We start from the raw sequence: 27,982 nt of genomic DNA, 5'->3' as shown, positions 1-27,982 counted from the left end.
GGTGTTCATTGGAAGGACTGATGTTGAAGCTGAAACTCCAGTCCTTTGGCCAGCTGATGCGAAGAGCTGACTCATTTGAAAAGACCCTGATGCTGGGGAAGATTGAGGGCAGGAGAAGGGGCTGACAGAGTATGAGATGGTTGGATGGTATCACCGACTCGATGGACATGGGTTTGGATAGACTCCAGGAGTTGGTGATGGACAGGGAGGCCTGGCGTGCTGTGGTTCACGGGGTCACAAAGAGTCGACACGATTGAGCGACTAAACTGAATTAATAGAATTGACTGTCTCTTGGCTCCAAACCCACTCCTCTTTAACTCTATGCCTAGGATTGAGACAAGCAAAAAATTATTTTAGGTTCCATTAATAGGGGATGCTAGAAGCAAGAGGAGGGACTTCACCGTTGCTCCTGTTGGAATCCTTCACATCTTGACTCCCGTCACTCCAACAGTGCGCATGCCTCCTCAGTTCTGTCCGACTCTGCAACTGTAGCCAGGGACTATAACCCGCCAGGTTTGTATAGGTCCATAGAATTTTTCAGGCAAGCATACCGGAGTGGGCTGCCATGTCCTACTCCAGCAGCAGCACCAGTTGACTCCTGTCGACAGCTTCTTCTGGCATTTCTAGAATTAGCCTCCCTGAGTCCCCGTGGGAGATACCAGCAGCAGCAAGGCAAGCACCTTCTCACAGGTTTGGCTTCTGGTTCCACATAGCCCCTTCTCGCAACTCTTAAATTCTAATAACCCCAACCTCTTTAATTTGTTCTGAGGCAGGAGGTAGATGGGCTCTAGGCTAGGCATTTACTACTGGCCTCCTGTTTACATTTCTTGGGATGAGAAAAAATATGGGCTTCAAGTCATACATGTACAACTAGCCTGTTTGCATTTCCTCAGACAGGAGATAGGTGGTCTCCAGGTACAATCAGCCTCCTGTTTGCTCTCTGAAATGAAAGTAACAACAAAATAGGGTTAATAGCCAGGCTTTGTCTCCTGAGGACACTTGAAGATAACAGTTATGGTAGGAACAGAGAGGGGCTAAACCTTGTCTAAGTAAACGGATCAAGAGATCTCACATTCTCCCTCCTTGGGGCAAGGGAGACACTACACAGGTGCAGAAAGGCTCCTTGGGGGTTAATGTTCAGGGGATGACAAGCTGTAATAAGTCTTGCTTTTTTCAGATGCCTTTGCATTGAAATCCATCTTGGCTGAAGGGTTCTTGTGCACCTAGGGGAAGGTCCTGAGATAAATTAGCTGAGGTGGGTTGAGGGGGCTGAAAAACAAGATGACTGGCCAGAGGGAAGACAGGAATACTACCGCTTTATAAAATATTTTAACCTCCCAAAGGCACAATTCTCAAGACTCTCACTGAGTTTGCCCATGCGTTTTCCTGTATGTACTCTGCTTTACTTTCTCTTTAAAAAAATGTCATTTTAAAATCTTTGTTTGTTTGGCTGCACCTGGTCTTCATTACAGCACGCAGGATCTTTAGTTGTGGTGTGTGAACTCTTAGCTGCAGCATGCAGGATCTAGTTCCCTGACCAGGGATCGAACCCAGACCCCCTGCACTGGGAGCGCAGTCTTAGCCACTGAACCACCAGGGAATTCCTACACTGCTTTTCCAATAAACATTTTACTTTTCTCTTTACCTTCTGCCTCCTTGTCAGAATTCTTTCTTGTCAAGGTAGGCAAGGACTGGGGCTTTAAGCCCTAGCTGCTGGCTTCTGGTCTAGCAATTAGACTTCTGGTCAGGGAACTAGGGTCTCACTTCCAGCTACTGCTCACCGCTGTTGGCGTCTGAAATCAGTTCCTCCAGCACTGATGGCAGTAACTGCTTTCTGTAGTTATTATTTGTGTGACTTCAATGTTCTCTTTGTGCCTGTTTACCCAAATCCAATAGTAAACAAAAAAATTACTAGTGTTGTTCCTTTTTCCTGAATGACTATGACCTCAGTTTTATCAGAGGAAACAAGCATAAAATTCTCAACTATTCATTGTGAATTAACACCTCAGATTTTATAGTATCATCTCAGTCTTCATAAAATGAAATGACATTTATGGAAACCATGGCCTAGTTATTTAGAAAATCATGAAGACAGGACAGTCTTGAAAAAGGGACACTGAAAAATTTTGGCTCAACTGTTGACTCCTAAAGGTTTCTAATATAATACAAAACATCAAGGTAAACAGAAGGACACGTAAGTCTATTTTAAGCTACCAATCTGTAGCATAAGTGGCCATAACAAATGAATGCAAAAAATGTAAGCACATTAGTGATCCTTGAACTTAAACCTGGAACTGTATCTCGAATAGATTTCTCTTGGCAGCATGTAAACCGTGCAACAAATGTTTATGGAATACTTTATTAAGCATCTCTGGCACTGTATGTGCTGAGAACGCACTGATAATCAAAACAAATCCTTGTAAAATTTAGGATCTTACAGAAATGTAAAGGAGGTAAATGCTTTCTCAGCTGGAGCAAATGGGACCTAATTCACTTCTGCAGTTAAGACCACCCAAATCATTTTAGGTTCAATAATGTAAGCCCTTCCTTAAGAAAGGACTAGGTTCCTAAAAACTATTTCTCAGTAAAAGGAATCAGGGATTCATGGAGAAATGACTGATTCGAAGATTGAAAAATGTGGGGGAGAAAAAAGAGCCAGAATATCTTATCTTGGAAAGTAAGGATGTGTGCGAAAAAGTGATGGGACGTTTTAGAAGAACAAGAAGTCAACCTGAAGGGGCTCTCACTAGGATAATTTGAACATCAAAATAACCATAATGTATTATAACCTAGAATCCAGAGTCTATATCAATAGTAAATAAATTTTTTTAAAAAGGGAAGCTCATTCTTAGAGTAGAATAGTCAACTAAAAGATGTAGAAGGGAAAAGAACTTTAAAAATTACCATTTTTAACTATTGTAGTAGTCTTTGACTCAGGCAAGCATCATCAATGGATGTGAAAATGAGTTGGTATGAGTTTTTCAGAAACAGGGTATTGACACAGTCTCAAAAGTAGCTCCTCTCAAGAGAAGGGAACCTTCCTACACTGTTGGTGGGAATGCAAATTGATACAGCCACTATACTGCTGCTGCTAAGTCACTTCAGTCATGTCCGACTCTGTGCAACCCCATAGACGGCAGCCCACCAGGCTCCCCCGTCCCTGGGATTCTCCAGGCAAGAACACTGGAGTGGGTTGCCATTTCCTTCTCCAGGGCATGAAAGTGAAAAGTGAAAGTGAAGTCGCTCAGTCGTGTCCGACACTCAGCGACCCCATGGACTGCAGCCTTCCAGGCTCCTCTGTCCATGGGATTTTCCAGGCAAGAGTACTGGAGTGGGGTGCCATTGCCTTATCCAACAGCCACTATGGAGTTCCTTAAACAACTAAAAGTAGAGCTACTGTATGTGCATACTAAGTCATTTCAGTCATGTTCGACTCTTTGAGACCCCATGAACTGTAGCCCGCCAGGCTTATCCATCCATGAGATCGTCCAGGCAAGAATACTGAAGTGGGTTACCATTTTCTTCTCCAGGGGATCTTCCTCACCCAGGGATTGAACCTACATCTCTTACATCTCCTAGAACACATTGGTAGGCATGTTCTTTACCACTAGTGCCACCTGGGAAGTTCCAGAGCTACTGTGTGGCCCTTCAATCCCACTCCTGGGCATGTACTCAGAGGAAAAAATTGGTCTGAAAGGATACATGCATCCCAATGTTCACTCAGCAGTGTTTACAGTAGTGGAGACATGAAAGCAACCTAAATGTCCACCGACAGAGAAATGGATAAAGAAGAGGTGGTGTATATATACAATGGAATGTTACTCAGCCATTAAAAAGAATGAAATAATGTCATTTGCAGCAACATGGGTGGACCTAGAGATTGTCATATGAGTGAAGTAAGACAGAGAAGGAGAAATATCATATGACATGTCTTATATACAGAATCTAAAAAGAAATTATGTACATGAATGTATTTACAAAACAGAAACAGACTCATAGACTTAGAGAATGAACTTATGGCTGCCAGGGGGGAAAGAATGAGGAGAAGGGATAGTTAGGGATCAACATGCACACACTGCTATGTTCAAAATGGATAACCAACAAGGACCTACTGTATGGCACACGGAGCTCAGCTCAGTGTTATGTGGGAGCCTGGATGGGGTGGGGGAGTTGAGGGAGAATGGATACATGCATATATATGGCTGAGGCCTTTGCTGTTCACCTGTAACTATCACAACATTGTTAATCAGCTATACTCCTTCCTTCCCTAAATGCACAACTTTAATCATGAGGAAACATCAAAGAGGGAAATCTTACAAAATACCTAAACTGTACTCTTTAAAACTGTCCATGTCATGAAAGATGAAGAAAGACTGAGAAACTTACAGAGTAAAGGGAACTAAAGAGACATGACCCCTAAATGCAATGTGTCATCCTGGATTGGATGTGGACCCCCCCCCCCAAAAAAAGCCATTACTAAAGGACATAATTGGGATAATTGGCAGATTTTGATTGGGGATTGTAGATTATATTATCACAGTTAAATTTCCTGATTTTGATCATCTTACTGGGATTGTGTAAGAAAACAATGCTTCTTGAGAAATGCACTCAAGTATTTAGGTAAAAGTGTAAGTCTGCAGCTTATTCCCAAATGGTTCGAATTATAAAGATGGGTGGATGGATGGACAAAAAAGAATCTATTAAAGCAATTGTGGCAAAATGTTAAAAACTGGTAACTCTAGATGAAGTACACCCTTTTACTATTCTTTCATCTTTGCTGTAAATTTGAAATTATTTCAAAATTTAAAAATAGTTATAATTAAGGAAGGAAGCACAGGGCTGCACCTTTACTACAGTTTTTTAATCCAGTGTTCTGTTGATGGGTGGAGGTGTGTTCCCTCCCTGCTATTTACCTGGGGCCAAACTATGGTGGAGGTAATGAAGATAATGGTGACCTCCTTCAAAACATCCCATGCTGGCACTGCTACACGCAGTGCCCCCAACCCTGCAGCAGGCCTCCTCCGACCCACGCCTCCACTGGAGACTCCTGGACACTCACGGGCAAGTCCGGGACAGTGTCCTGTGGGGTCACTGCTCCTTTCTCCTGGGTCCTGGTGCCTAAGGTTCTTTTTGTGCCCTCCAAGAGACTATTTCCCAGTCCTGTGTAAGTTCTGGCAGCTCTATGGTGGGGTTAATGGCGACCTCCTCCAAGAGGGCTTATGCCACACCCAAGTCTGCTGCACCCAGAGGCCCTGCCCCTGTGGCAGTCCACTGCCAACCCATACCTCCACAGGAGATGCTCAAACACAGTTCTGTCTCAGTCTCTGTAGGGTCCTGGTGCACACACGGTTTGTTTGAGCACTGAGCATCTCTGGCAGGAATGGAGTTTGATTCTAAACATGAATTCGCCCCTCCTACTGTCTTGCTGGGGCTTCTCCTTTGCCCTTGGACATGGGGTATCTCCTCACAGCTGCTCCAGCACCTACCGTCTTACTGGGGTTTCTCCAACCTTGGACTGCTAATAATCGAGATGCTTACAAGGACCACCAGGAAAGAGTATGTTAGCCTTTGGACTAGGAGTGGCTATTATAGAGACATGATCCTGCTAACTACTAATTAGTACCAACTACTGGAAAACATATCTTTGAATCAGACAATCCAATAATCAGACCATGAGAGAAACGTGAGCTCGCCAAACAAGGATTTCAGTTTAGATTTTGTCTTTACCAAATGAAGTTAAAGGAACAAATTATTGTTAAAGTTTGAATGGAAGAGCCTGCCATTGTTCTTCCACATCTGGTTGTTGCTGTTTACCTTCCTTTGTTGTGTCTGCACCTTCATAAGCTTTTTGGCAGGTATATGTTAAACACTTCAGTTTCATTGTCAAGACAAGTTCAGAGGCCATGGATACGAACAACTTACCTGTCTGTTTTCTTCTTTTTTCCATGACTATATCTACTGCCTCATCTTGATTTACAAGCAAAACCTAGAAAACCAACAAACATAAGTGTTTTGTGGTTTATCTAGGAATAATATAGAAAATATCGCTATTATTTTTGGTGAAGAAAATCAATTTTGCATAGTTTACTTCAACCTAAATAAAATATCAATTTTGTTTAAAAAAGTTAATAAATAAAGTATATAAGTAAACTAATCCAAAACTGAAATCGTTTTTATAGATGACTGCTGTATTTAACAGAGAAGGCAATGGCACCCCACTCCAGTACTCTTGCCTGGAAAATCGGGTGGATGGAGGAGCCCAGTAGGCTGCAGTCCATGGGGTCGCTCAGAGTCAGACAGGACTGAGCTACCTCACTTTCACTTTTCACCTTCATGCATTGGAGAAGGAAATGGCAACCCACTCCAGTATTCTTGCCTGGAGAATCCCAGGGACAGGGGAGCCTGGTGGGCTGCCGTCTATGGGGTCGCACAGAGTCGGACATGACTGAAGCGACTTAGCAGCAGCAGCAGCAGCTGTATTTAATAGTATATAAGTTTATTCATTTTTTCCTCATTGTTATTCTCCAAGAATATTCATCAGGAAGCTACGTTGTTATTTAGATATAAATAAAATCTGTGCAAATGTGTCTACATTGGATGTGTTAGTCGTTCAGTCCTGTCCAACTCTTTGAGATCCCTGCCAGGCTCCTCTGTCCATGGAATTCTCCAGGCAAGAATACTGGAGTGGGTTGGTGCTCCCTTCTCCAGAGGATCTTCCCGGCCCAGGGATCGAACCTGGGTTTCCCACATTGCAGGCAGATTCTTTACCATCTGAGCCACCAGGGACACCCAATGAGTCCCTGAATATCCATATGCTATTACCTTTCTCAATCCTGTACATCTGGGTGATGTCATGAGATTATTTCTCCATCAAGAAACATGAGCAGAAGTGGTGTTTTCCTTTCATTCTGAGGCCGCTGAGAGAGGGTGTGCCTTTTACTTGTTGCAACTCTGTCCTTTGGCCAAACCAGCAGCCGTCACGTGTTGAGATGGCAATGGTGTTGATAAAGCACCTTTGATCCCTGAGTCACCACTTGGAAGAGAACTTCTTGGAGAACCATTCAATCAGCATTAAGCTTTACAGAAGCAAGAAGTACACTCTTACTGAGTTATACTGATACAAATTTGGAGTTAATTTGTTAATAATGAGAGCCAAAGCTGTTTCCCATTCCTCTTCCTCTTCTCCTTCCATTTTTCTTTTCCTTAAAAAACATGGGTTGGTTTCTTTAATTTATTGGTTTCTCTTCTTAATTTCAGGTAACCAGTGCCAGTGGGCCTGTAAGGTTTATGCCAGGGAGACAGTGGGCAGGATTGAGAAATTGGTTCCAAAAGAAAAGGGATAAGCAAGTAAGAGACAATATATCGAAGGTAATGGAAACCAAATAAGGGTACTGTAAGTGTGGAAAGAAAAACAAATGCTAGAATGAATTCTGGCGAATTCTGATTTGGAAGTATTCGTGTGCACTCATGGTTTTTATTTTTATTTTTTTAAATTTAATTTTATTTTTAAACTTTACATAATTGTATTAGTTTTGCCAAATATCAAAATGAATCCGCCACAGATATACATGTGTTGCCCATCCTGAACCCTCCTCCCTCCTCCCTCCCCATACCATCCCTCTGGGTCGTCCCAGTGCACTAGCCCCAAGCATCCAGTATCGTGCATCGAACCTGGACTGGCAGCTCGTTTCTTACATGATATTTTACATGTTTCAATGTCATTCTCCCAAATCTTCCCACCCTCTCCCTCTCCCACAGAGTCCATAAGACTGTTCTATACATCAGTGTCTCTTTTGCTGTCTCGTACACCGGGTTATTGTTACCATCTTTCTAAATTCCATATATATGCATTAGTATACTGTATTGGTGTTTTTCCTTCTGGCTTACTTCACTCTGTATAATAAGCTCCAGTTTCATCCACCTCATTAGAACTGATTCAAATGTATTCTTTTTAATGGCTGAGTAATACTCCATTGTCTATATGTACCACAGCTTTCTTATCCATTCATCTGATGATGGACATCTAGGTTGCTTCCATGTCCTGGCTATTATAAACAGTGCTGCGATGAACACTGGGGTACACGTGTCTCTTTCCCTTCTGGTTTCCTCAGTGTGTATGCCCAGCAGTGGGATTGCTGGATCATAAGGCAGTTCTATTTCCAGTATTTTAAGGAATCTCCACACTGTTCTCCATAGTGGCTGTACTAGTTTGCATTCCCACCAACAGTGTAAGAGGGTTCCCTTTTCTCCACACCCTCTCCAGCATTTATTATTTGTAGACTTTTGGATCACAGCCATTCTGACTGGTGTGAAATGGTACCTCATAGTGGTTTTGATTTGCATTTCTCTGATAATGAGTGATGTTGAGCATCTTTTCATGTGTTTGTTAGCCATCTGTATGTCTTCTTTGGAGAAATGTCTATTTAGTTCTTTGGCCCATTTTTTGATTGGGTCATTTATTTTTCTGGAGTTGAGCTGTAGGAGTTGCTTGTATATTTTTGAGATTAGTTGTTTGTCAGTTGCTTCATTTGCTATTATTTTCTCCCATTCTGAAGGCTGTCTTTTCACCTTGCTAATAGTTTCCTTTGATGTGCAGAAGCTTTTAAGGTTAATTAGGTCCCATTTGTTTATTTTTGCTTTTATTTCCAATATTCTGGGAGGTGGGTCATAGAGGATCCTGCTGTGATGTATGTCAGAGAGTGTTTTGCCTATGTTCTCCTCTAGGAGTTTTATAGTTTCTGGTCTTATGTTTAGATCTTTAATCCATTTTGAGTTTATTTTTGTGTATGGTGTTATAAAGTGTTCTAGTTTCATTCTTTTACAAGTGGTTGACCAGATTTCCCAGCACCACTTGTTAAAGAGATTGTCTTTAATCCATTGTATATTCTTGCCTCCTTTGTCAAAGATAAGGTGTCCATATGTGCGTGGATTTATCTCTGGGCTTTCTATTTTGTTCCATTGATCTATATTTCTGTCTTTGTGCCAGTACCATACTGTCTTGATGACTGTGGCTTTGTAGTAGAGCCTGAAGTCAGGTAGGTTGATTCCTCCAGTTCCATTCTTCTTTCTCAAGATCGCTTTGGCTATTCGAGGTTTTTTGTATTTCCATACAAATTGTGAAATTATTTGTTCTAGCTCTGTGAAGAATACTGTTGGTAGCTTGATAGGGATTGCATTGAATCTATAAATTGCTTTGGGTAGTATACTCATTTTCACTATATTGATTCTTCCAATCCATGAACATGGTATATTTCTCCATCTATTAGTGCCCTCTTTGATTTCTTTCACCAGTGTTTTATAGTTTTCTATATATAGGTCTTTAGTTTCTTTAGGTACATATATTCCTAAGTATTTTATTCTTTCCGTTGCAATGGTGAATGGAATTGTTTCCTTAATTTCTCTTTCTGTTTTCGCATTATTAGTGTATAGGAATGCAAGGGATTTCTGTGTGTTGATTTTATATCCTGCAACTTTACTATAGTCATTGATTATTTCTAGTAATTTTCTGGTGGAGTCTTTAGGGTTTTCTATGTAGAGGATCATGTCATCTGCAAATAGTGAGAGTTTTACTTCTTCTTTTCTAATTTGGATTCCTTTTATTTCTTTTTCTGCTCTGATTGCTGTGGCCAAAACTTCCGAAACTATGTTGAATAGTAATGGTTAAAGTGGGCACCCTTGTCTTGTTCCTGACTTTAGAGGAAATGCTTTCAATTTTTCACCACTGGCACTCGTGGTTTTTAAAAGAACATATAATCATGGGCTTCCCTGGTGGCTCAGTGATAAAGAGTCTGCCTGCCAATGCAGCAGACATGGGTTCGATCCCTGATCCGGGAAGATCCCATATTGCCATGGAGCAACTAAGCCTGTGCACCACAGCTACTGAGCCTGTGCTCTAGAGCCCAGGAGCCATAACTACTGAACGCCCCATGCCCTAAAGCCCCTGCTCCACAACAAGAGAAGCCACTGCAATGAGAAGCCTGCATACTGCAGCTAGAGAGTAACCCCTGCACACCACAGCTAGAGAAAAGCCCAGGCAGCAACAAAGATCCAGGACAGCCAAAAACACATTAAAAAATAAATTTTATATATATATATATATAAACCAGATGAGTTGTTGAAGCAAAGAATAGCAATTAAAGGAAGAAGATATAATCAGACTTCCCTGGTGGTCCAGTGGTTAAGAATCCCCTTGCCAGTGCAGGGGACACAGTTCAATCCTTGGTCCAGGAAGATTCCACATGCCTTGGAACAACTGAGCCCATGCTCTAGAGCCCACATGCTACAACTACAGAGCCACATGACCTAGAACACATGTTCCACAAGACAAGCCACAATCAGAAGCCTAAGCAAGGCAACTAGAGAGTAGCTCATGCACAGCAATGAAGACCAAGCACAGTAAAAATTAAATTGATTAAAATTTTAAAAATAGAAGATATAATCAATGATAGATGGATTGATAGACAGAAATATGTATGTATGTATATATACACTGAGAAAACACCTCAGAACATTAACCATATTTTGCTCCCAGATTTTTGTTTCTGTTATTCTCTTGTAAACAGAACCAAAGCCCTTCAGATAAATGGTTGATTCCTGGGCTGGGGTAGAAAAAGTATACGGTGAGCCTGGAACCTCTTGCTGCACCAGAATGTAACAAAGTACTCAAAAAAATGATGGGGACTTGTAGAAAAAAATGTAAGGTCAGCTTAAAGGGGTTCCCAGCTTAAAGGGTTTCAAATCTGGGACAAGAGAAGCAGTAAAAAAAATAATGTTGCTATTGGATTATAAATTGTTGAATAAAACGGGAATCCATTAGTCCATACTGATACAAATAAATGAATTAAATAAGAGGGAAAAGGAAAGCACTTCCTGGTAGTAGAATAAATGTAGGACTGATAGAGTTAGAAAATCACTATTTGGCAATTATCACAATAGTAATTGATTCAAGCAACAATCACTGACAAATGTGAAAATTAGTAGGTGAAAGTTTGTTGTAGAACAGAATACTTAGGTAGTCTCAAATGCTGTACTGTGCTAAGTCGCTTCAGTTGTGTCCAACTCTGTTCGACCCTATGGACTATAGCCCACCAGGCTCCTCTGTCCATGGGATGCTCCAGGCAAGAATACTAGTGTGAATAGCCATGCCCTCCTCCAGGGGATCTTCCCAACCCAGGGATCAAACCTGGGCCTCCTGCATTAGCAGGTGGATTCTATACCACTGAGACACCAGGGAAGCCCAGTCTCAAAGTATCTCCCCACAAACTACATATTAATTACAGACAAAAATAGTAACCTTACAGTAAAGAAACTCGGCAAATGCCAACTTGATCAAGTGATCAAAGTTTCACTCATCAGTAACAGAACAAAACATGATGTGCCTTCTCATATGACACTCCAAAAAGAAGAAGGAATCATTTCTATGATACTCCTGCCCTAAATGCATACTCTACATCCAGTCCTGAGAAAATATCAGAGAGGCCAGTTTGAACAACATTTTTCAAAATAACTGTCTTGTACTCTTAAAATGCCAAGGGGATGAATGACAAAGAAAGTTAGAACTGTTCCAAATTGAAGAAACTTAAAGTGACATGAAAATTAAATGCAGCATGCACCTAGACTGGATAGTGGACTAGAATAAAAGGTATTCTTGGTTAGTGTTGATTTGTTTTTTTTTTTTTTTGCTATAAATGACAGTATTGGAAAATTTAGGTAGGACCTATAGATTGGACAGTAGTATTATATCACTGGTCATATCCTGATTTTGATGGCTTTTCTTTATCGTTTGGGCTTCCCAAGTGGCTCAATGGTAAAGAATCTGCCTGCCAATGCAGGAGCTGCTGAAGATGTGGGTTCTATCCCTGGGTCAGGAAGATCCCCTGGAAGAGGGCATGGCAACCCACTCCAGTATTCTTGCCTGGAGAATCCCAAGGACAGAGGAACCTGGCGGGCTACAGTCCATGGGGTCGCAAAGAGTCAGACATGACTGAGCAACTGAGCATATACTTGATCTTTTTTGTGAGTAGGCCTCTTAGTTGCTACAGGAAAAACATCCCAAGTGGCGTGAGACTCGAACTGTGATAAAACTACATTTAAATTTAGGTGTTAGATATAGTCTGTACCATCTAAGGATAAACAAAACTATTTCTATTCCTTTTAGTAAGGCTTGGTTCCTTCTTTTTTCTTTGGTTTGCAGGATCTCAGTTCCTTGACCCTGGACTGAACCTGGGCCATTGCAGTGGAAGCCTGGAATCCCAACCAGTAGGCCTCCAGGGAACTGCGTAGTCCCTTCATTTTATATTCATTATTTTTCACATTTGCTATTCTTCAGATATATTAATTTCTCTCTAAAACTTCTGTGGCTGTGTCCGTATTTAAGCAGCTGTTTTTATACTTCTCTTACTTCAGATGCCTGAGTTTGTATGGGGCACTGATGGTGTGCACTGCAGCCTTGCACCTTGCTCTTCCATGTGGAAGATCAAAGTCAATAATCAGTCTGAAGCAGACCAGTTCAGCAGAGATTCCTTTCCAGTAACTGAGCACTTTACAACCGTGGCAAACTAGATAATTCAAGATGCTGTTACCGCTGGGGCAGGCCCATTTCAAAGGCTCTCGCCTATCTTTGAATTTCTTAGATCAGCAGTCCCTACACCTGGCTATTTTAAGAATAACCTTGAAATCTTATAAAAAATGGCAGCTTCAAGGATTCTTCATTCGGAGAAGGCAACGGCAACCCACTCCAGTACTCTTGCCTGGAAAATCCCATGGACGGAGGAGCCTGGTAGGCTGCAGTCCATGGGGCACGAAGAGTCAGACATGACTGAGTGACTTCACTTTCAGTTTTCACTTCCATGCATTGGAGAAGGAAATGGCAACCCACTCCAGTGTTCTTGCCTGGAGAATCCCAGGGACGGGGGAGCCTGGCAGGCTGCCGTCTATGGGGTCACACAGAACTGGACACAACTGAAGCGACTTAGCAGCAGCAGCAGCAGCAGCAGCAGGACTCTTCATCAGACTTATTAAGGTAGAATCTTTTGAGATCTGAGAAATCTGTGTTTTAAAAGCTCCCCAGGTGCTTTGATGAGAAACCAGATTTGGGAAACTGTAATTTGTGATATGACCAACCTAGACAGCATATTAAAAAGCAGAGACATTACTTTGTCAACAAAGGTCTGTCTAGTCAAATCAATGGTTTTTCCAGTAGTCATGTATGGATGTGAGAGTTGGACTATAAAGAAAGCTGAGCACCAAAGAATTGATGGTTTTGAACTGTGGTGTTAGAGAAGACTCTTGAGAGTCCCTTGGACAGCAAGAACATCCAACCAGTCCATCCTAAAGGAAATCAGTCTTGAATATTCACTGGAAGGACTAACGCTGAAGCTGAAATTCCAATACTTTGGCCACCTGATGCAAAGAACTGACAACTTAGAAAAGACCCTGATGCTGGGCAAAACTTAAAGCAGGAGGAGAAGAGAACAACAGGTTATGAGATGGTTGGATGGCATCACCAACTCAATGGGTATGAGTTTGAGCAAGCTCCGGGAGTTGGTGATGGACAGGGAAGCCTGGCATGCTGCAGTTCATGGGGTCGCAAAGAGTCAGACACGACTGAGTGACTTAACTGAATTTGTGATAACCAAGCCTCATAAAATCTGTCCAGGTGATGAACTGTAGCCATTGAGTGACTAGAGTGCCACATGGGTGTGCACCTTCCATGTGGACTGTTTTAGGCTCTGCCATGTCTAGGTATGCCTCTCCTCTCTGGACCAAAGCATATTTTATGCTTTTAATTGCAGGAAAAAAAGGAAATTTCAAGATATCAAGTGATAAAGACTGGGTAAAAGGATTCCCCTGCCTTTTATTTCCTATAAAATAAAGCGTCTCTGAATATACAGCTGTAACTTTCACTGTGTTCAGCTCCACACACAAACATGGTGATTTCAAGAGTCTAAGCCTGGTGGGGGCGCTGTCCTGGCGGCTCAGAGGTAAAGAATCCACCTGCCAATGCAGGAAACACAGACTGGATCCCAGGTCCGGGAAGATTTCCCACATGCCACCGAGCAACTAAGCCCATGCGCCACAACTATTGAGCCTGTGCTTCAGAGCTGGAGAGTCGCAACTGCTGAGTCCACGTGCCGCAACTACGGAAACCTGCACACCCTAAAGCCCATGCTTTGTAACAAGAGAAGCCCCCACTATGAGAAGCCTGTGCGTCACAACTAGAGAGTAGCCCCTGCTCTCCACAACTGGAGAAAAGCCTGTGCAGCAACAAAGACCCAGCACAGCCAAAAAATAAAATAAATTAAAAAAAATTTTTGTTTAAGAGTCTAAGCCTAGTCTTCAGAGCTGGGTCTGCTTTCTTGGGGTGCACTATGGTAGAGCTCACAGCTAGTTTTACAGCCAATGTAATTTAGTCTCAACCAAGGATACTGTTTCAAAGAAGGGATTTTAAAACTTTCCAGAATGGAAATTACAGCCTTAAAAGTAAAGCCTACTTTAACTTATTTCAGCTACATAGAGACAAACTTCTCTCTACTCTGTTTATGAAGTCACACAAAAATATGAAAAAGTAAAACCTACCAAAAAACAAGATTTCTAATTTAAAAAACAAACAAACAAACAAACAAGTGGATGTCATCCTTTTTTCCTCAGGGTGGATATGAAAATGGACTTTTGTCTTCCTTGCACAATTTTTTATATCTTTTTATTACATGACTGTGCTAGGAATTATTTAAGGCCTTTCTGGTGATTCCCCATGATAGAGAAGATCATCAAATCTATAAAAGCAAACTTGACTTTTAGCTCTAAATTTCTCAACTGTGGAAAAGTTCTCCTTGAACTTTCTCTCTCTCTAGTATCTCAAAGTTTAACTGCTTATCTCCCAATATGAGCCTGAGTCAGGACTGGTCACAAGGGAAATTTGTGCAAGATTCCAAAGGCAGACAGGAAGCAGCAGTCATCACACTCTGAAGGTCAGTGCAAGACATGAGGTGCTGTGGCCGCGTGTGCTCATTGTGGCGGATTAGCTGGCTCACCTTAGAATGGGGCAGAAGCCAGGTATGGAGCTCCTTCACAGAACTCCCTGGTTTCTCCTGAGTCCTGGGCCAGATGCATAGCAGCACTGTGGCTCCCATGAGCACTTGCACCATGGCTCCCATGAACACCCGCACCATGGTTCCTGTAGGAACCCGCATTGTAGATGATAAGACAGACTTACGGTCTCGTTTGACTTTGTGGGTTCTAGTTTGTCCCTGCTCACTCCCACTTCATGTCCAGCTTTCCCATCTGGCTGTAAGTCCTACCAATTTACAGTAATTTCAGGTCCAACCTCAGACATAGAGGCAAATTCTTCTCCAGCACCCATAATTTCATAAGATCTAATCCCCCAAATAAATCTTGTATTCCATATGACTCATAGTGCCTATGCTTCTCTGATCAAATTCTGATATAGACAGTAGGATTGGAAGCAATTCCGGGAGAATCAAACCTTAAATGGGTTTCTTGGGAATTCCCTGGTGGTCCAGTGGTTAGGACTCATCACTTTCACTGCCCTGGTCCTGGGTTCAATTACTGGTTGGGGAACTAAGATCTCACAAGCCCCATAGTACAGCCATAAAAAGAAAAGAATGGGTTTCTCTGAATTTGTTCTGAGTTATCTGGTCTTACTGAATTTAAAGACATTGGTAACCAGTTGTCATAATTGTGACATTGTTGTTCATGGCATGCATTAGCAAAAAAAAATTCTTAAATTATGATCTGTGGACATCATTAGCCAAATGGCTAAATAAGGCAAAGCTCTGGGTGACCAAGTAGATGCTTCCAGAGAATATTTAAGTGAAAATAAGAACTACAGTGGAGTTGTTTCTTTTCTTAACTATGTTGGAGAACTAGGGGAAAGGAAACCATGAACTTAGGGTTTTAAACTCTCAGTTTAGATGAGAAAAAGGATCAGAAAACATACTGACTGCCTTCCTATATGCACTTCTAAGTGTGAAAGTCGCTCAGTTGTGTCCAACTCTTTTCAAACCTATGGACTATAGTGTCCATGCAATTCTCAGGCCAGAATACTGGAGTGGGTAGCCATTCCCTTCTCCAGGGGATCTTCCCAACCCAGGGATTGAACCCAGGTCTCCCACATTGTGGGCAGATGCCTTACCAGCGGAGCCACAAGGGGAAGCCCATAATCTCTAAAAACCAAACCAAACCTAAAATCCATTCCTGAATTACAATGCAACTGAATTTCCAATCTTGCGGGCCTCATGTTAAAATAAGGTGTTTTTTTGTTTTGTTTTGTTTTGTTTTGAGTAGCGTGAATGGGAACACACAAGAAGATTCAGATGACACTGGGATCATGAATCTCTAAATCCTGTTGAGCCTCCTTTGCTAGTAGAAATAGTCCTTCCTCCCTTACCTGTGCAGCCCTAGTTGCTCCTTACCTGAAAAAAATTGTAATAGACTTCCCTGAGGTAGTTGCCTTGTAGAGTGTGTTAGGCTTTCTCAAAAGCAACTGGCAATACCTCCCACTGCTTCTAGACCTTGATGCAGGAGATCCTAGAAGGTAAGACAAAAAAAGTGCAAGATTTATGTTAACAGAAACTTGGGCAGCGTGCCTGGGGATGGAGGCTAAGCATGTTTGGTTGGATGTGTAGTAGTTAACTAGAAGTTAACTAAGTAGTTAACCAATGATCCCCACCTCTCTTTCCACATCATTATCATCTGCGTGACCAATAAAATACAGAAGTGATGCTGTGTCGCTTCTGAGATTAGATATAAAGGACACTGTAGCTTCTGTTGCTCTTTCCTTTTTGAATTACTCACTCTGGGAAAGCCATGTCATGAGCAGTGTTATGGAGAGGGCCCTGTGATGAGGAACTGAAATGTCCTGCCAGCAGTCAAGTTTGTGGTCTTGGAAGCAGATCCTCCAGCCCCGATCAAGTCTTCAGAGACCACAGTCCCAGTCAAAAGCTTGCCTACAACCCCATGACAGTCCTTGAGTCAGGCCACATGGGTAAGCCATATCCAGATTCCTGGCCCTCAGAAAACACGAGCTGATAGTGTTTGTTGTTTTATGTCCCTAAATTTTGAGGAAATTTGATAAGTAGCAATAACTAAAATAAAAGGGAAGGAATATAATGGTAGACCAAGCCAAGTTAATTGATATGAGTACAGTAAAGACCGTGTCCCATTGCATTGTTTTAGCTCAACCTGCTGAAAGTGTCTCTAAATGGTTTGGCTGAAATTTTAATCCAATGGTGGCCTATATGAAATGAAATTAAAATGCCGTGGTATACTACAGGAAGGCATGGACGAAGACTCTCTCCTTGACCAAACTTTAGTTACGCTACTCTGAGCCCTTTTTCCACTAAGCCCATCCTTGGGCATAATCATAAGGAGCCCAAATGTAGCAAGAATTCTGCAAATCATTCACTTCTACAAACTGTTTCACTGAGAACTATGAGAACAGACATTTCTTTTGCTTAAGCCATGCAGTCTGAGGTACCTTGTTATGATAGCCTCTAGCAAACTAATACAGCAGATTTTGAATTAGTGATGAGTAATTAGAAAACCAAACAAATGTCAAAAGTGACAATTATTACCTCTGGAGGATAATAAATCATTCAATATTGGAAATATACCATTCACCATGGTGAAGTTCCAATCATTCAATATTGGAAATATAATTATACCATTCACCATGGCTTACTGTAAGTAATAGTCATAAAAATGTGAACACTATTGATCTCACCAAAATTATTATTGAACTCTAGTCAAAGGATGGGAAATAGACAAGAATGAAGCCTCTGATATCTGCTTTTGAAAGGTTTGTCCAGTTTTTTTCTTAGGATGCTAATAGTGAATAATTTTCTAGTATTATAATGTTAATTTTCTATAAAAATCTTGCAAGCTTATATAGGAATGGAGTTTTAGTCAATATTGCTACCATTAGTATACATGACTTAGCTTAATTTTTCAAGTCCATTTAATCAAACAAAAATGAAAGAAAAAAAAAAAAAGAAGATATTATCTCACTGAGTTTTCACAAACTCTTCAAGGTATCACTCCTGTCCAGGACCAGTTACACAATCTGCAAGACCCAGTGCAAAATGAAAAACACAGGGTCTCTTGTTCATTAACAATTTCAAAACGGTGACAAGAGAAATTAAACCAAGCATCAGTTCAGTTCAGTTCAGTCACTCAGTCGTATCTGACTCTCTGCAACCCTATGAATTGCAGCACGCCAGGCCTCCCTGTCCATCACCAACTCCTGGAGTTCACTCAAACTCATGTCCATCAAGTCGGTGATGCCATCCAGCCATCTCATCCTCTGTCGTCCCCTTTTCCTCCTGCCCCCAATTCCTCCCAGCATCAGAATCTTTTCCAATGAGTCAACTCTTCGCATGAGGTGGCCAAAGTACTGGAGTTTCAGCTTTAGTATTATTCCTTCCAAAGGACACCCAGGGCTGACCTCTTGAGAAACCTATATGCAGGTCAGGAAGCAACAGTTAGAACTGGACATGGAACAAGAGACTGGTTCCAAATAGGAAAAGGAGTACGTCAAGGCTGTATATTGTCACCCTGCTTATTTAACTTCTATGCAGAGTACATCATGAGAAACGCTGCCCTGGAAGAAGCACAAGCTGGAATCAAGATTACTGGGAGAAATATCAATAACCTCAGATATGCAGATGACACCACCCTTATGGCAGAAAGTGAAGAGAAACTAAAGAGCATCTTGATGAAAGTGAAAGAGGAGAATGAAAAAGTTGGCTTAAAGCTCAACATTCAGAAAACGAAGATCATGGCATCTGGTCCCATCACTTCATGGCAAATAGATGGGGAAACAGTGGAAACAATGGCTGACTTTATTTTTCTGGGCTCCAAAATCACTGCAGATGGTGACTGCAGCCATGAAATTAAAAGACGCTTACTCCTTGGAAGGAAAGTTATGACCAACCTAGATAGCATATTCAAAAGCAGAGACATTACTTTGCCAACAAAGGTCCGTCTAGTCAAGGCTATGGTTTTTCCTGTGGTCATGTATGGATGTGAGAGTTGGACTGTGAAGAAAGCTGAGTGCTGAAGAATTAATGCTTTTGAACTGTGGTGTTGGAGAAGACTCTTGAGAGTCCCTTGGACTGCAAGGAGATCCAACCAGTCCATTCTGAAGGAGATCAGCCCTGGGATTTCTTTGGAAGGAATGATGCTAAAGCTGAAACTCCAGTACTTTGGCCACCTCATGTGAAGAGTTGACTCATTGGAAAAGACTCTGATGCTGGGAGGGATTGGGGGCAGGAGGAAAAGGGGACGACAGAGGATGAGATGGCTGGAGGGCATCACTGACTCGATGGATTTGAGTCTGAGTGAACTCCAGGAGTTGGTGATGGACAGGGAGGCCTGGCGGGCTGAGATTCATGGGGTTGCAAAGAGTCGGACACGACTGAGTGACTGAACTGAACTGAAAGAAGATTTTATAAATTTATTAGACATAAAAAATCTGCCGCCAATCACTTTCACTCTAGTTCACCCTTGAACTCCCACTTGTTAAAAATAATTTATTTAATGCTATCATGTGTGTGCTTGCGTGCTACGTCGCTTCACTCCATTTGGACTCTTTGTAACCCTACGGACTATAGACTAGGAGGCTCCTCTATCCATGGGATTCTCCAGGAAAGAATACTGGAGTGGGTTGCCATGCCCTCCTCCAGGGCATGTTTTAAGATCATCCCTACCCAGGGATAGAACCTGAGTCTCTTATGTCTCCTTCATTGGCAAGCATTTACCACTTGCCACCTGGGAAGCCCCAATGCTGTTATACGTTATATAAACTATTGAGATGAAGCAGCAAGCAGTCTTAAGAATTCTTATTACACGTTTCCTTTTAAAATACTCTCCTAAAGTCTGATGGGAGATGAAGAAAGTCTATGTGTAATGTCAATGGATGCAACTTAAAAAAAAAGAAAAAAAGTACCGTAATGGCAGAAGTTGTGACACAAAATACTGTAGTGACATTCTAACACCGAAATAATATATCATCACGTATCCGCATTTTTTTTAAGTGACTACTATTTTGGGACTCATTTAAATGAAAAGAACGGCAGCCGGGATTCTAAGAGAGACGTTTGAAGGTGAAGGGACAAAAAGAGAAGGTCACAAACCCGGTCCCACACAGCTCAAAAACCCTACCCGGAATGCGCGCAAGCGCAGAATGAATCCTCCTGCGCAAAGGCCGGGCCGGAAGGGCTGGGGCGAGTGGGGCGGGGATAGGGTTGCTAGGAGAACGCGATGACGTTAAGGCCTCGGCGTTCCTCTCCGCCAATGGGTGCTATCTGCCGGTAGTGACGCGCTGTGTGCGTCGCGCTGACGACGCGCGAAGGGCACAGACCTAAAGGCCCGGAGGACATTCGGCCTCTGTGAGCTGCAGCCTTTCTGAGAGACCGGTTGTGTGTTCGCCATCTTAGGGAGTGAGTGCGGTTTGGCCTTCCCCCGCTGTGGGTGCAGGGAGCGGAGCCCGGGAGGGGTGCCCTTTTGGCTGTAGGCCCGGTGGACTTCCTCCTTTTGGGAGGCCGCTGTGACCTCCTCAAGGGCGCGGAGACTGGAAGAGGCCAGGCCCGTGTAGGGGTTCCCAGAGTGCAGGTGACTTTGGCGGGCCTTCCAGCCCTCTTGGCCTTTCCTCTTACCATCGCTTCCTCTTCTAGGAAGATGTACTCGTCCGTGGTGCACCTAGCGCGGGCGAACCCCTTCAACGCGCCTCACCTGCAGTTGGTGCACGATGGTCTCGCGGGGCCCCGCAGCGACCCCGCCGGGCCCCCGGGCCCACCCCGCCGCTCTCGCAACCTGGCAGCCGCCGCTGTAGAAGGTGAGGTCAGACCCTGTCCCTATACGGTCGGGAGGTACACTCGTGGCCCCCTCGGCTTTCGTGGCCTGGCCCGGCCTGGAGGACAGGGAAGGACGCGTCCAGCCCTTTAGGACGGCGCCCAGTTGCTTTGTCCGAGGATGTCAGCCCGTTCCGTCCTTACCCGGGTGTCGGATCCTTGGCCCTTCATCAAGGACGTGGAAGGGCCTAGGCTCTGTTCCCTCCGTGACCTCCACGTCCTCGATAGCCTAAAGACATAGAGGCCGTGACTAGCTCCTTCTCTTCTCCGCCGTGAGCCCGCTCGGTCAGCTGACTAAGTATTGGGTAAAGCCTTCTTCCTAACTTCTGGCCGGAGTAGTTCTAACTGTATTACCTGTTCTTTGATTTTGCTTTAATTTTCTTAAAAGTACTTCCTCCCTTAGTTGTTCCTTTATTCCCTCCCTTGGGTGTTCCCGGGGTCTAATACTAGTTGACACAAGCTATGTGAGATAACTGAGACATTTTTAATGCTCCTGATCTGTAGCCCCAGCGAGACCATAGAAAGGAGATAGTAGTTAATAGGAATACTTTCCATCGTCTTTTTCGGTTTTCTTGATGTTTAGACACAAATTTATTTTAATCCTTTGTGTTTTAAATCCCAGTGGAGTGTATATACAGAGAAACGTGAAAACCAAATTGCAGGAAGAGTACTGAAAGTATTATCTACCTTGCATTTGTAAACTATAAAGATTTTAAAAAATCATGTATGCCTTTCTGTTCTGTTCTTTCTTTAGTGTGGGTAAAAAACCTTTACATGATCAATCGGTCCTTCAATTTAGAAAGTTAAATCTGTGGTCATTTGTGTAGTAAATGTATTTAACTGGAGAAATTTGCTTATCTAGTTTTTCACTATAGGAATCCATAAGTGGGAATAGTATTGGTTAGTGTTTGGGGTAAGAGGTTTGCAAGCTTTTACATGATTTGAGTTTGATTTGTACTTCAGAAATGTGTTCTTATCAGCCATTAATAATCTGAAGTTTGGTTTTAATTGGAAGAGCTATTAGTGATGTAGAAAACTATCTTTAAAGTTAATATGGCATAATGAGAGAGGGATAGTATCTCACAGATAAGAACCTTCATAATCTTTAAACAATTGTTTTGATTTTGGCAGTGGATTTTGTGTTCACACCAGGTGGAAAACTATTTTTGTTTACTTGTAAACCATGGCCAGAGCTGTTAAGTTGTGATTGTACTTTTTCACAAGGAAATGTAGTTTCTCTTGCATTTCCATGGCCTTAGTCATCTCTGAAGAAATACTTATTTGATTTTTTTTTTTCAATCAAACAGAGCAGTATAGCTGTGACTATGGATCTGGCAGATTCTTTATCCTTTGTGGACTTGGAGGAATTATTAGCTGTGGCACAACACATACAGCATTGGTTCCTCTAGATCTGGTTAAATGCAGGATGCAGGTTTGTTTTTGCATGTTGGACTAAATAAAACATTGTTGAAGCATGGCTGTTATCTACTAACAAGCTGTGTGGAAACCTAACTGTCCAGGAGGTAAGTTGATAACCAGTAACATGAGTATTATATTAAAATGCATGGTGTGTCTTGTCTTATTACAGAGTACAGTTGTGAATATGGCTCCGCGAAGTTTTATGCACTGTGTGGCTTTGGTGGGGTCTTAAGTTGTGGTCTGACACACACTGCTGTTGTTCCTCTGGACTTAGTGAAATGCCGTATGCAGGTTTGTATTGAGATGACAACACTGAACATCTCTTTTGTGTATGACTTAATTCCAAATAATATTAAAGGACTTCACAAGTGAGAAGAATTTGAAGACATTACAACTGCCAGAAGTTTTAGTAGGAAACCAAACTCAAATTTCTTTTACTCAGTAAGATTTTTACTTTAGTGTTTTAAATCCAAGAAATACCTCTTTTAAGGTAAAGCTATGTGTTTTTTTTTTTCTTTTTTGCTGCTGGGCTTAATTCTGCCTAGAGTTCTTAAAGGCCTGCTGATTTTTAATGCTCCAAATAGCATTTTATAAGCAATTACGTCCAAATAGCATTTTATAAGCAGTTACGTGTCAGAGCAGGTTGTCATTCTTTGTGCACTGTATGATGTGACTTCATATCTCTTGTTTATTGATAAGATCAAGGCAGAGAACACTGTAGATTTAAAAAAAAAGACAGTGTTTGAGTATTTAAAATTTGTGGGCAAAGCTTCTTGCATACTTACGTAAAAGATTTTCTTTTACAATTAAAATGTCTTAATTAGGATTATTGAAACAAAAATAATCAAACATCAAAAATTTATTTGTCCCAAACAGGATTAGAAGTCTACTTACCTAAAAGAGAAAGGAAGGTGAAATATTAGCAGGGAGAGGAAGGTGATGTATGTATATCAGCCCCTATAGTACTGGCAGAAATAGATAAGATGTTTACCTCTGTTAGTTAATCGAGTGAATATTAAGTATCCCTTTGCTAGAGTGTTTTATGCATGTCTCAAAGTGAACTTAAGTCAAAAGAGAATTATGTTGATGTACCTTTTTAATTTGTATTTAATTTGATTGTCTTAAGTTCACAAAACTATAATTAATGAACTAGCATATTTCAGGGATGTAGACATGATAGATTTTATAAAGTAGCTTTAAGAGTAATTTTTAAGTGGTTAGAAGAGTTGGGTGGTGGAAAAATCTCTTAAAGTCAGTTTTATTATGTATTTTTATATGAATTTTATTCTCTTAATAACCTACTAAGACTTAAGTCTCACTGAAAGAAAGCTAGACTTTAATGTACAAAAAGTTACATTTACAAAGATAATTATAGACATTAAGTGGATAACATGGAGTGAACTTGTATTTACCTAACTTTGTATACTTACTAGAGATTATATAAAAACCAAAAGAAAAAACTAATAACAAAATTATCTATGAGAAGTATTATTCCTTTGGTACATTTTAACTTTTTTTCTTCTTTTATGTACAGGTGGACCCACAAAAGTACAAGAGCATATTTAATGGATTTTCAGTTACACTCAAAGAGGATGGTTTTCGTGGTTTGGCCAAAGGATGGGCTCCGACTTTCATTGGCTACTCCCTGCAGGGACTCTGCAAGTTTGGCTTTTATGAAGTCTTCAAAGTTTTGTACAGCAACATGCTTGGAGAGGTATGTAATTTAACTTTGAAATGGAAAGTCCTAAGCTTTTAACTTAAAGGGTACGACCAAAAAGCATCTTCTTTGTTTGATCCACTTTATTTTAGAGCTGAGGAAATAGTCTCAGAAAGAGTGAACGTGTTTCAAATCATAAGGCTATTTTAATAGAGACAGGATAAGATAAACTGCATTTTGTTAGATTTCAGTGCTTGTTTTTTATGCTGTGCTGCTTTCCAAGGAAGTTGGATTTGAGTTTAAAAATATTCAGTGTACTATGGTTGATGTTCAGTTCAGTTGCTCAGTGGTGTCCAGCTCTTTGCCACCCCACGGACGCCAGGCTTCCCTGTCCATCACCAACTCCTGGAGCTTGCTCAAACTCATGTCCATCGAGTTGGTGATGCCATCCCAACCATCTCATCCTCTATCGTCGCTTTCTCCTCCTATCTTCAATCTTTCCCAGCATCAGGGTCTTTTCAAATTAGTCAGTTCTTTGCATCAGGTGGCCAAAGTACTGAAGTTTCAGCTTCAGCATTAGTCCTTCCAATGAACATTCAGGATTGATTTCCCTTAGGATGGACTGGTTGGATCTCCTTGGTGTCCAAAGTAAACACTAAATACTGAGAAGTATTCAGTGTTTTGTGTTATCTGTGGACTGTGTGATAGAGAAACACTTAAAATACCTGAAATTTGGCCATTTTCCAGAACTGTCTCTTACTGAGAAGAGCCCATGCAACAGCAGTTCATGTTCCTCCTTGTGTTTCTTCATTTAGGAGAATGCCTATCTGTGGCGCACATCACTGTATTTGGCTGCCTCTGCCAGTGCTGAATTCTTTGCTGACATTGCTCTGGCTCCTATGGAAGCTGCTAAGGTTCGAATTCAAACCCAGCCAGGTTATGCTAACACTCTGAGGGATGCAGCTCCCAAAATGTATAAGGAAGAAGGCTTAAAGGCGTAAGTAAACATTTGCCTAAATATGTAGTATAAAATACTCATTTGAGAAAACTGTATTTGTTAGCACATTAACTCTCAACTTGGGGGTTGGAAAGTACCCTTGTTAGAATTCCTGTCATCTGTGTTCACAGTTAACACTTGGCATATGGTCAGGCCACACATGCTTCCTTAGATCCACCTTTGTGGATGCCCGTCTTGAGCTGAGTTCTACTTGTAAACTTCTGGTTTCTTGTAGTTCCAGTCAAAGAAACATCCAGCAACTTTTTTGGTTGTATAGTCAAAGGTGCTTGAGTCATTGGCATGTAAGATAAATATACCTGCATGTTAGTCTTAGGTTCTGATAGAAATGACATGCAATTATGCTGCCATTTTTTACTATCAGGACTCGACTGGTGTGCGGACACTTCCGTTAGTAATGAAGAACTCTGCTAGATGAATATGTGCAACTGAGTGAAATAAGTCTTCTGATTTCCTAGGTTCTACAAGGGGGTTGCCCCTCTCTGGATGAGGCAGATACCATACACCATGATGAAGTTTGCCTGCTTTGAACGTACTGTTGAAGCATTGTACAAGTTTGTGGTTCCCAAGCCCCGAAGTGAATGTTCAAAGCCAGAGCAGCTGGTTGTCACATTTGTGGCAGGTTACATAGGTATGAACTACTTAGAACATGTTTGTGAAATTAAGAACAAAGAATCATTTCCATTCTTGACTTCTTTTGTGAGGGAAAAATATTCCAAAGAAGTTTTACCTTTCCATTGCATTTGATATACTTATAAATACTTGCTAATTAGTTCCTAAAATAATTGTTTTGTGGTTTGCATGTCATAATTAAACTTGGGAGTGTATTGACTTCACTGCTATACCTTTTTTTGTTAGTTTTTCCAAGAACAAATTTTTAATACAAGAGAAAGTGTTGGTTAAAATCTGAATATAACTTGCGGGATGGTTCTGTTTTACATAGGGTAGACTGCTTTATAATTAATTTGTCAGTCTCACTCTAAAATACGGTTTTTTAAAAAACAAAATTTTACTACTCATGGAAAGGTTGTCGGCTATCGTGTGAAAAAAGTTTTTTTAATTGACTCCATAATGGGTCATTTGTCTTGACTTTTTTCAGCTGGAGTCTTCTGTGCCATTGTTTCTCACCCTGCTGATTCCGTGGTGTCTGTGTTGAATAAAGAGAAGGGTAGCAGTGCCTCTGAGGTCCTGAAGAGGCTTGGATTTAGAGGTAAGATTTGTTTCCTCCCCTCTAAAGAAAGAGTAACACTTGGGAGTATATTTTTCACTTACACTTCATATTTTATCCAGGTGTATGGAAGGGACTCTTTGCCCGTATCATCATGATCGGCACTCTGACTGCACTACAGTGGTTTATCTATGACTCTGTGAAGGTCTACTTCAGGCTCCCTCGCCCTCCTCCACCTGAGATGCCAGAATCTCTGAAGAAAAAGCTTGGGTACACTCAATAGATAAATGAAAGCAAATATGGACTGAATCTGCGTGTTGATCAGTGTTTGAGGAAAATGCAGAAGGAACTTTTATATATTTGACAGTGTAGGAAGTTGTCTATTCCTAATATAATTACTGTAGTACTCTTGTCAAAAGCAAGAGTTTCAAACTTAATGTGGAAATAAACCCAACTGTACATGATTTGTCTGTGATTTGATAATTATTTTTAAAGCTAAAGAATTAATTCTAAGGTGGAAAGAATTATACATACATTAAAACCTCAAGGAAAATAATTTACTGTTGGTTGAATACTGTGATCCCTATTTGTAAGTTGTTATATGTCTCAAGTTTGGTCACTCGAGAGAGTTCTTACATTTTTAAGAACCATGCCCTAAATTTGTAAAAACTTAATTTAACTGTTAAGTGTGAATATGGATAAATATTCATTTATAGTTATATTTTGACCAACACATTTCAGTATATAATCAAATTTTTGCAACACTTAGTATACTTTTAAAAATCCTAATCCGTTTACTAATCCTTATTTATTTGTAAAATAATTTAATCTAAATTAGGCTAATTCTTAGAATGATAGTCTTTAAAACACCAAAGCTATTGACAGCTAGAAAGTATTTCAAGTAACTTAATAGTCCTTGCACAAATCTGACTTTCTGACTTACAGAAAGTTTACCTTAAACTCTTTTCAGTTAGTTTTTCACAAAGGTACTTACTTGACAACTGGAGTGGGTGAATGCTCTTGAGAAAGCAGCACTTTATATATTCACGCATGTGATACTTGATTTAAACCCAAACTGATTTTTCTAAAAACTACTAAGTTTCCCCTTGTATTTGGCTAGGAATTGTTTTCAAGTCTGATTACATTTTACCTTGAGGCCTTTGGGTATAATAATCTGAATTTGCAGCCCCTGTGTAAATTATGCAGATAGGACCTCAGGAAAAAACTTCTAAGCAGTCTAAACAGCAAGAGAAGTGTTCTCACTACAAACCCATGTAATAAGGATCAGTGAACTAAGTTTAGAAAACAAGTGTATCTTCCTGCGTGTTAAGCTTCTGTATATTATCATCACCAGGTTTAGTTTAAGGTTCCGGTCTTTGTTTTACCTGTGTTGCAGAGGAAGGGGAAGGGTTATGCTTATAAATTTGGACCAAACTGTCAAAAGGTAGAGCTGCAGTCTGAGCTCGAGCAATGATGGCTGTGACAGTTGGTGTCACCAGTGTGCATCAGTTACTGTTGTGTGACGAATCATCTGAAATATATTGGCAAGAGACAATATGATCTCAAGCTTTTTGTGGGTCAGCAATTCTGGAGCTTCTGTTGGACCTTTCTGCTTCTGGGTTTCTCCTGAAGTTAAGTGAGATGGTAGCTCTGGGGTCCTCTCCAAAGGGTTTTTGACATCCAGGCTAGGAGAGATTCTTTGAATATCTCCCTATTAGTGGCTGAGCCTTTCCTTGAAAGGCAGCTGGACTTATTTCAGGACTCTGAAGCTGGGTCTTTTTTAGGACTTAGCCTTGCAAGTGATCACTTTGGTCAGCAGGTACCTGGTCAAGGTGATCACTATACTCTTGATC

The 27,982-nt window shown here is 41.3% G+C and overlaps 1 protein-coding gene, 1 long non-coding RNA gene and 1 other non-coding gene across 5 annotated transcripts; 2 read left to right on the top strand and 1 right to left on the bottom strand.

Annotated features, from left to right (window-relative positions):
• Positions 1 to 201: 201 nt before the first annotated feature.
• LOC113892769 lies at positions 202 to 18,183 on the bottom strand. Of its 2 annotated transcripts, none has more exons than XR_003511124.1 (3): positions 16,434 to 18,183; positions 5,923 to 5,986; positions 202 to 940 (listed from the first exon to the last, which is right to left on the bottom strand). It is a non-coding gene; the product is annotated as an uncharacterized LOC113892769 (long non-coding RNA). The 2 variants fall into 2 exon arrangements; XR_003511123.1 differs by lacking the exon at positions 16,434 to 18,183 and adding an exon at positions 6,823 to 7,454.
• A 2,129-nt stretch (positions 18,184 to 20,312) lies between these two features.
• On the top strand, positions 20,313 to 26,593 carry SLC25A3 (solute carrier family 25 member 3). Of its 2 annotated transcripts, none has more exons than XM_027542082.1 (8): positions 20,313 to 20,459; positions 20,694 to 20,854; positions 22,459 to 22,580; positions 23,824 to 24,003; positions 24,762 to 24,943; positions 25,420 to 25,592; positions 26,061 to 26,171; positions 26,252 to 26,593. In XM_027542082.1, the coding sequence occupies exons 2-8, from the start codon at positions 20,698 to 20,700 to the stop codon at positions 26,410 to 26,412; spliced, it is 1,086 nt and encodes a 361-aa protein (XP_027397883.1). In that variant the 5' UTR covers positions 20,313 to 20,459; positions 20,694 to 20,697; the 3' UTR covers positions 26,413 to 26,593. The 2 variants fall into 2 exon arrangements, with proteins under 2 accessions (XP_027397883.1, XP_027397882.1); XM_027542081.1 differs by lacking the exon at positions 22,459 to 22,580 and adding an exon at positions 22,178 to 22,302 and having other exon boundaries at positions 20,349 to 20,459.
• On the top strand, positions 25,101 to 25,348 carry LOC113893857. Its single transcript, XR_003511380.1, has one exon. It is a non-coding gene; the product is annotated as a small nucleolar RNA SNORA53 (small nucleolar RNA).
• Positions 26,594 to 27,982: the final 1,389 nt, after the last annotated feature.

Source organism: Bos indicus x Bos taurus, chromosome 5, assembly GCF_003369695.1.
Source record: "Bos indicus x Bos taurus breed Angus x Brahman F1 hybrid chromosome 5, Bos_hybrid_MaternalHap_v2.0, whole genome shotgun sequence".
In the NCBI taxonomy this organism is placed as follows: Eukaryota; Metazoa; Chordata; class Mammalia; order Artiodactyla; family Bovidae; genus Bos; species Bos indicus x Bos taurus.
The sequence above is the reverse complement of the archived record's forward strand: the minus strand, read 5'-3'. Positions and strand labels throughout refer to the sequence as shown.

Bases quoted from the DNA above. Each gene is read 5' to 3' on its own strand.
- SLC25A3 (XM_027542081.1), top strand. From the start codon at position 20,698: ATGTACTCGTCCGTGGTGCACCTAGCGCGGGCGAACCCCTTCAACGCG. The intron at 24,004-24,761 runs GTATGTAATTTA...TTCTTCATTTAG, and splicing joins ACAGCAACATGCTTGGAGAG to GAGAATGCCTATCTGTGGCG. The intron at 25,593-26,060 runs GTATGAACTACT...GACTTTTTTCAG, and splicing joins ATTTGTGGCAGGTTACATAG to CTGGAGTCTTCTGTGCCATT.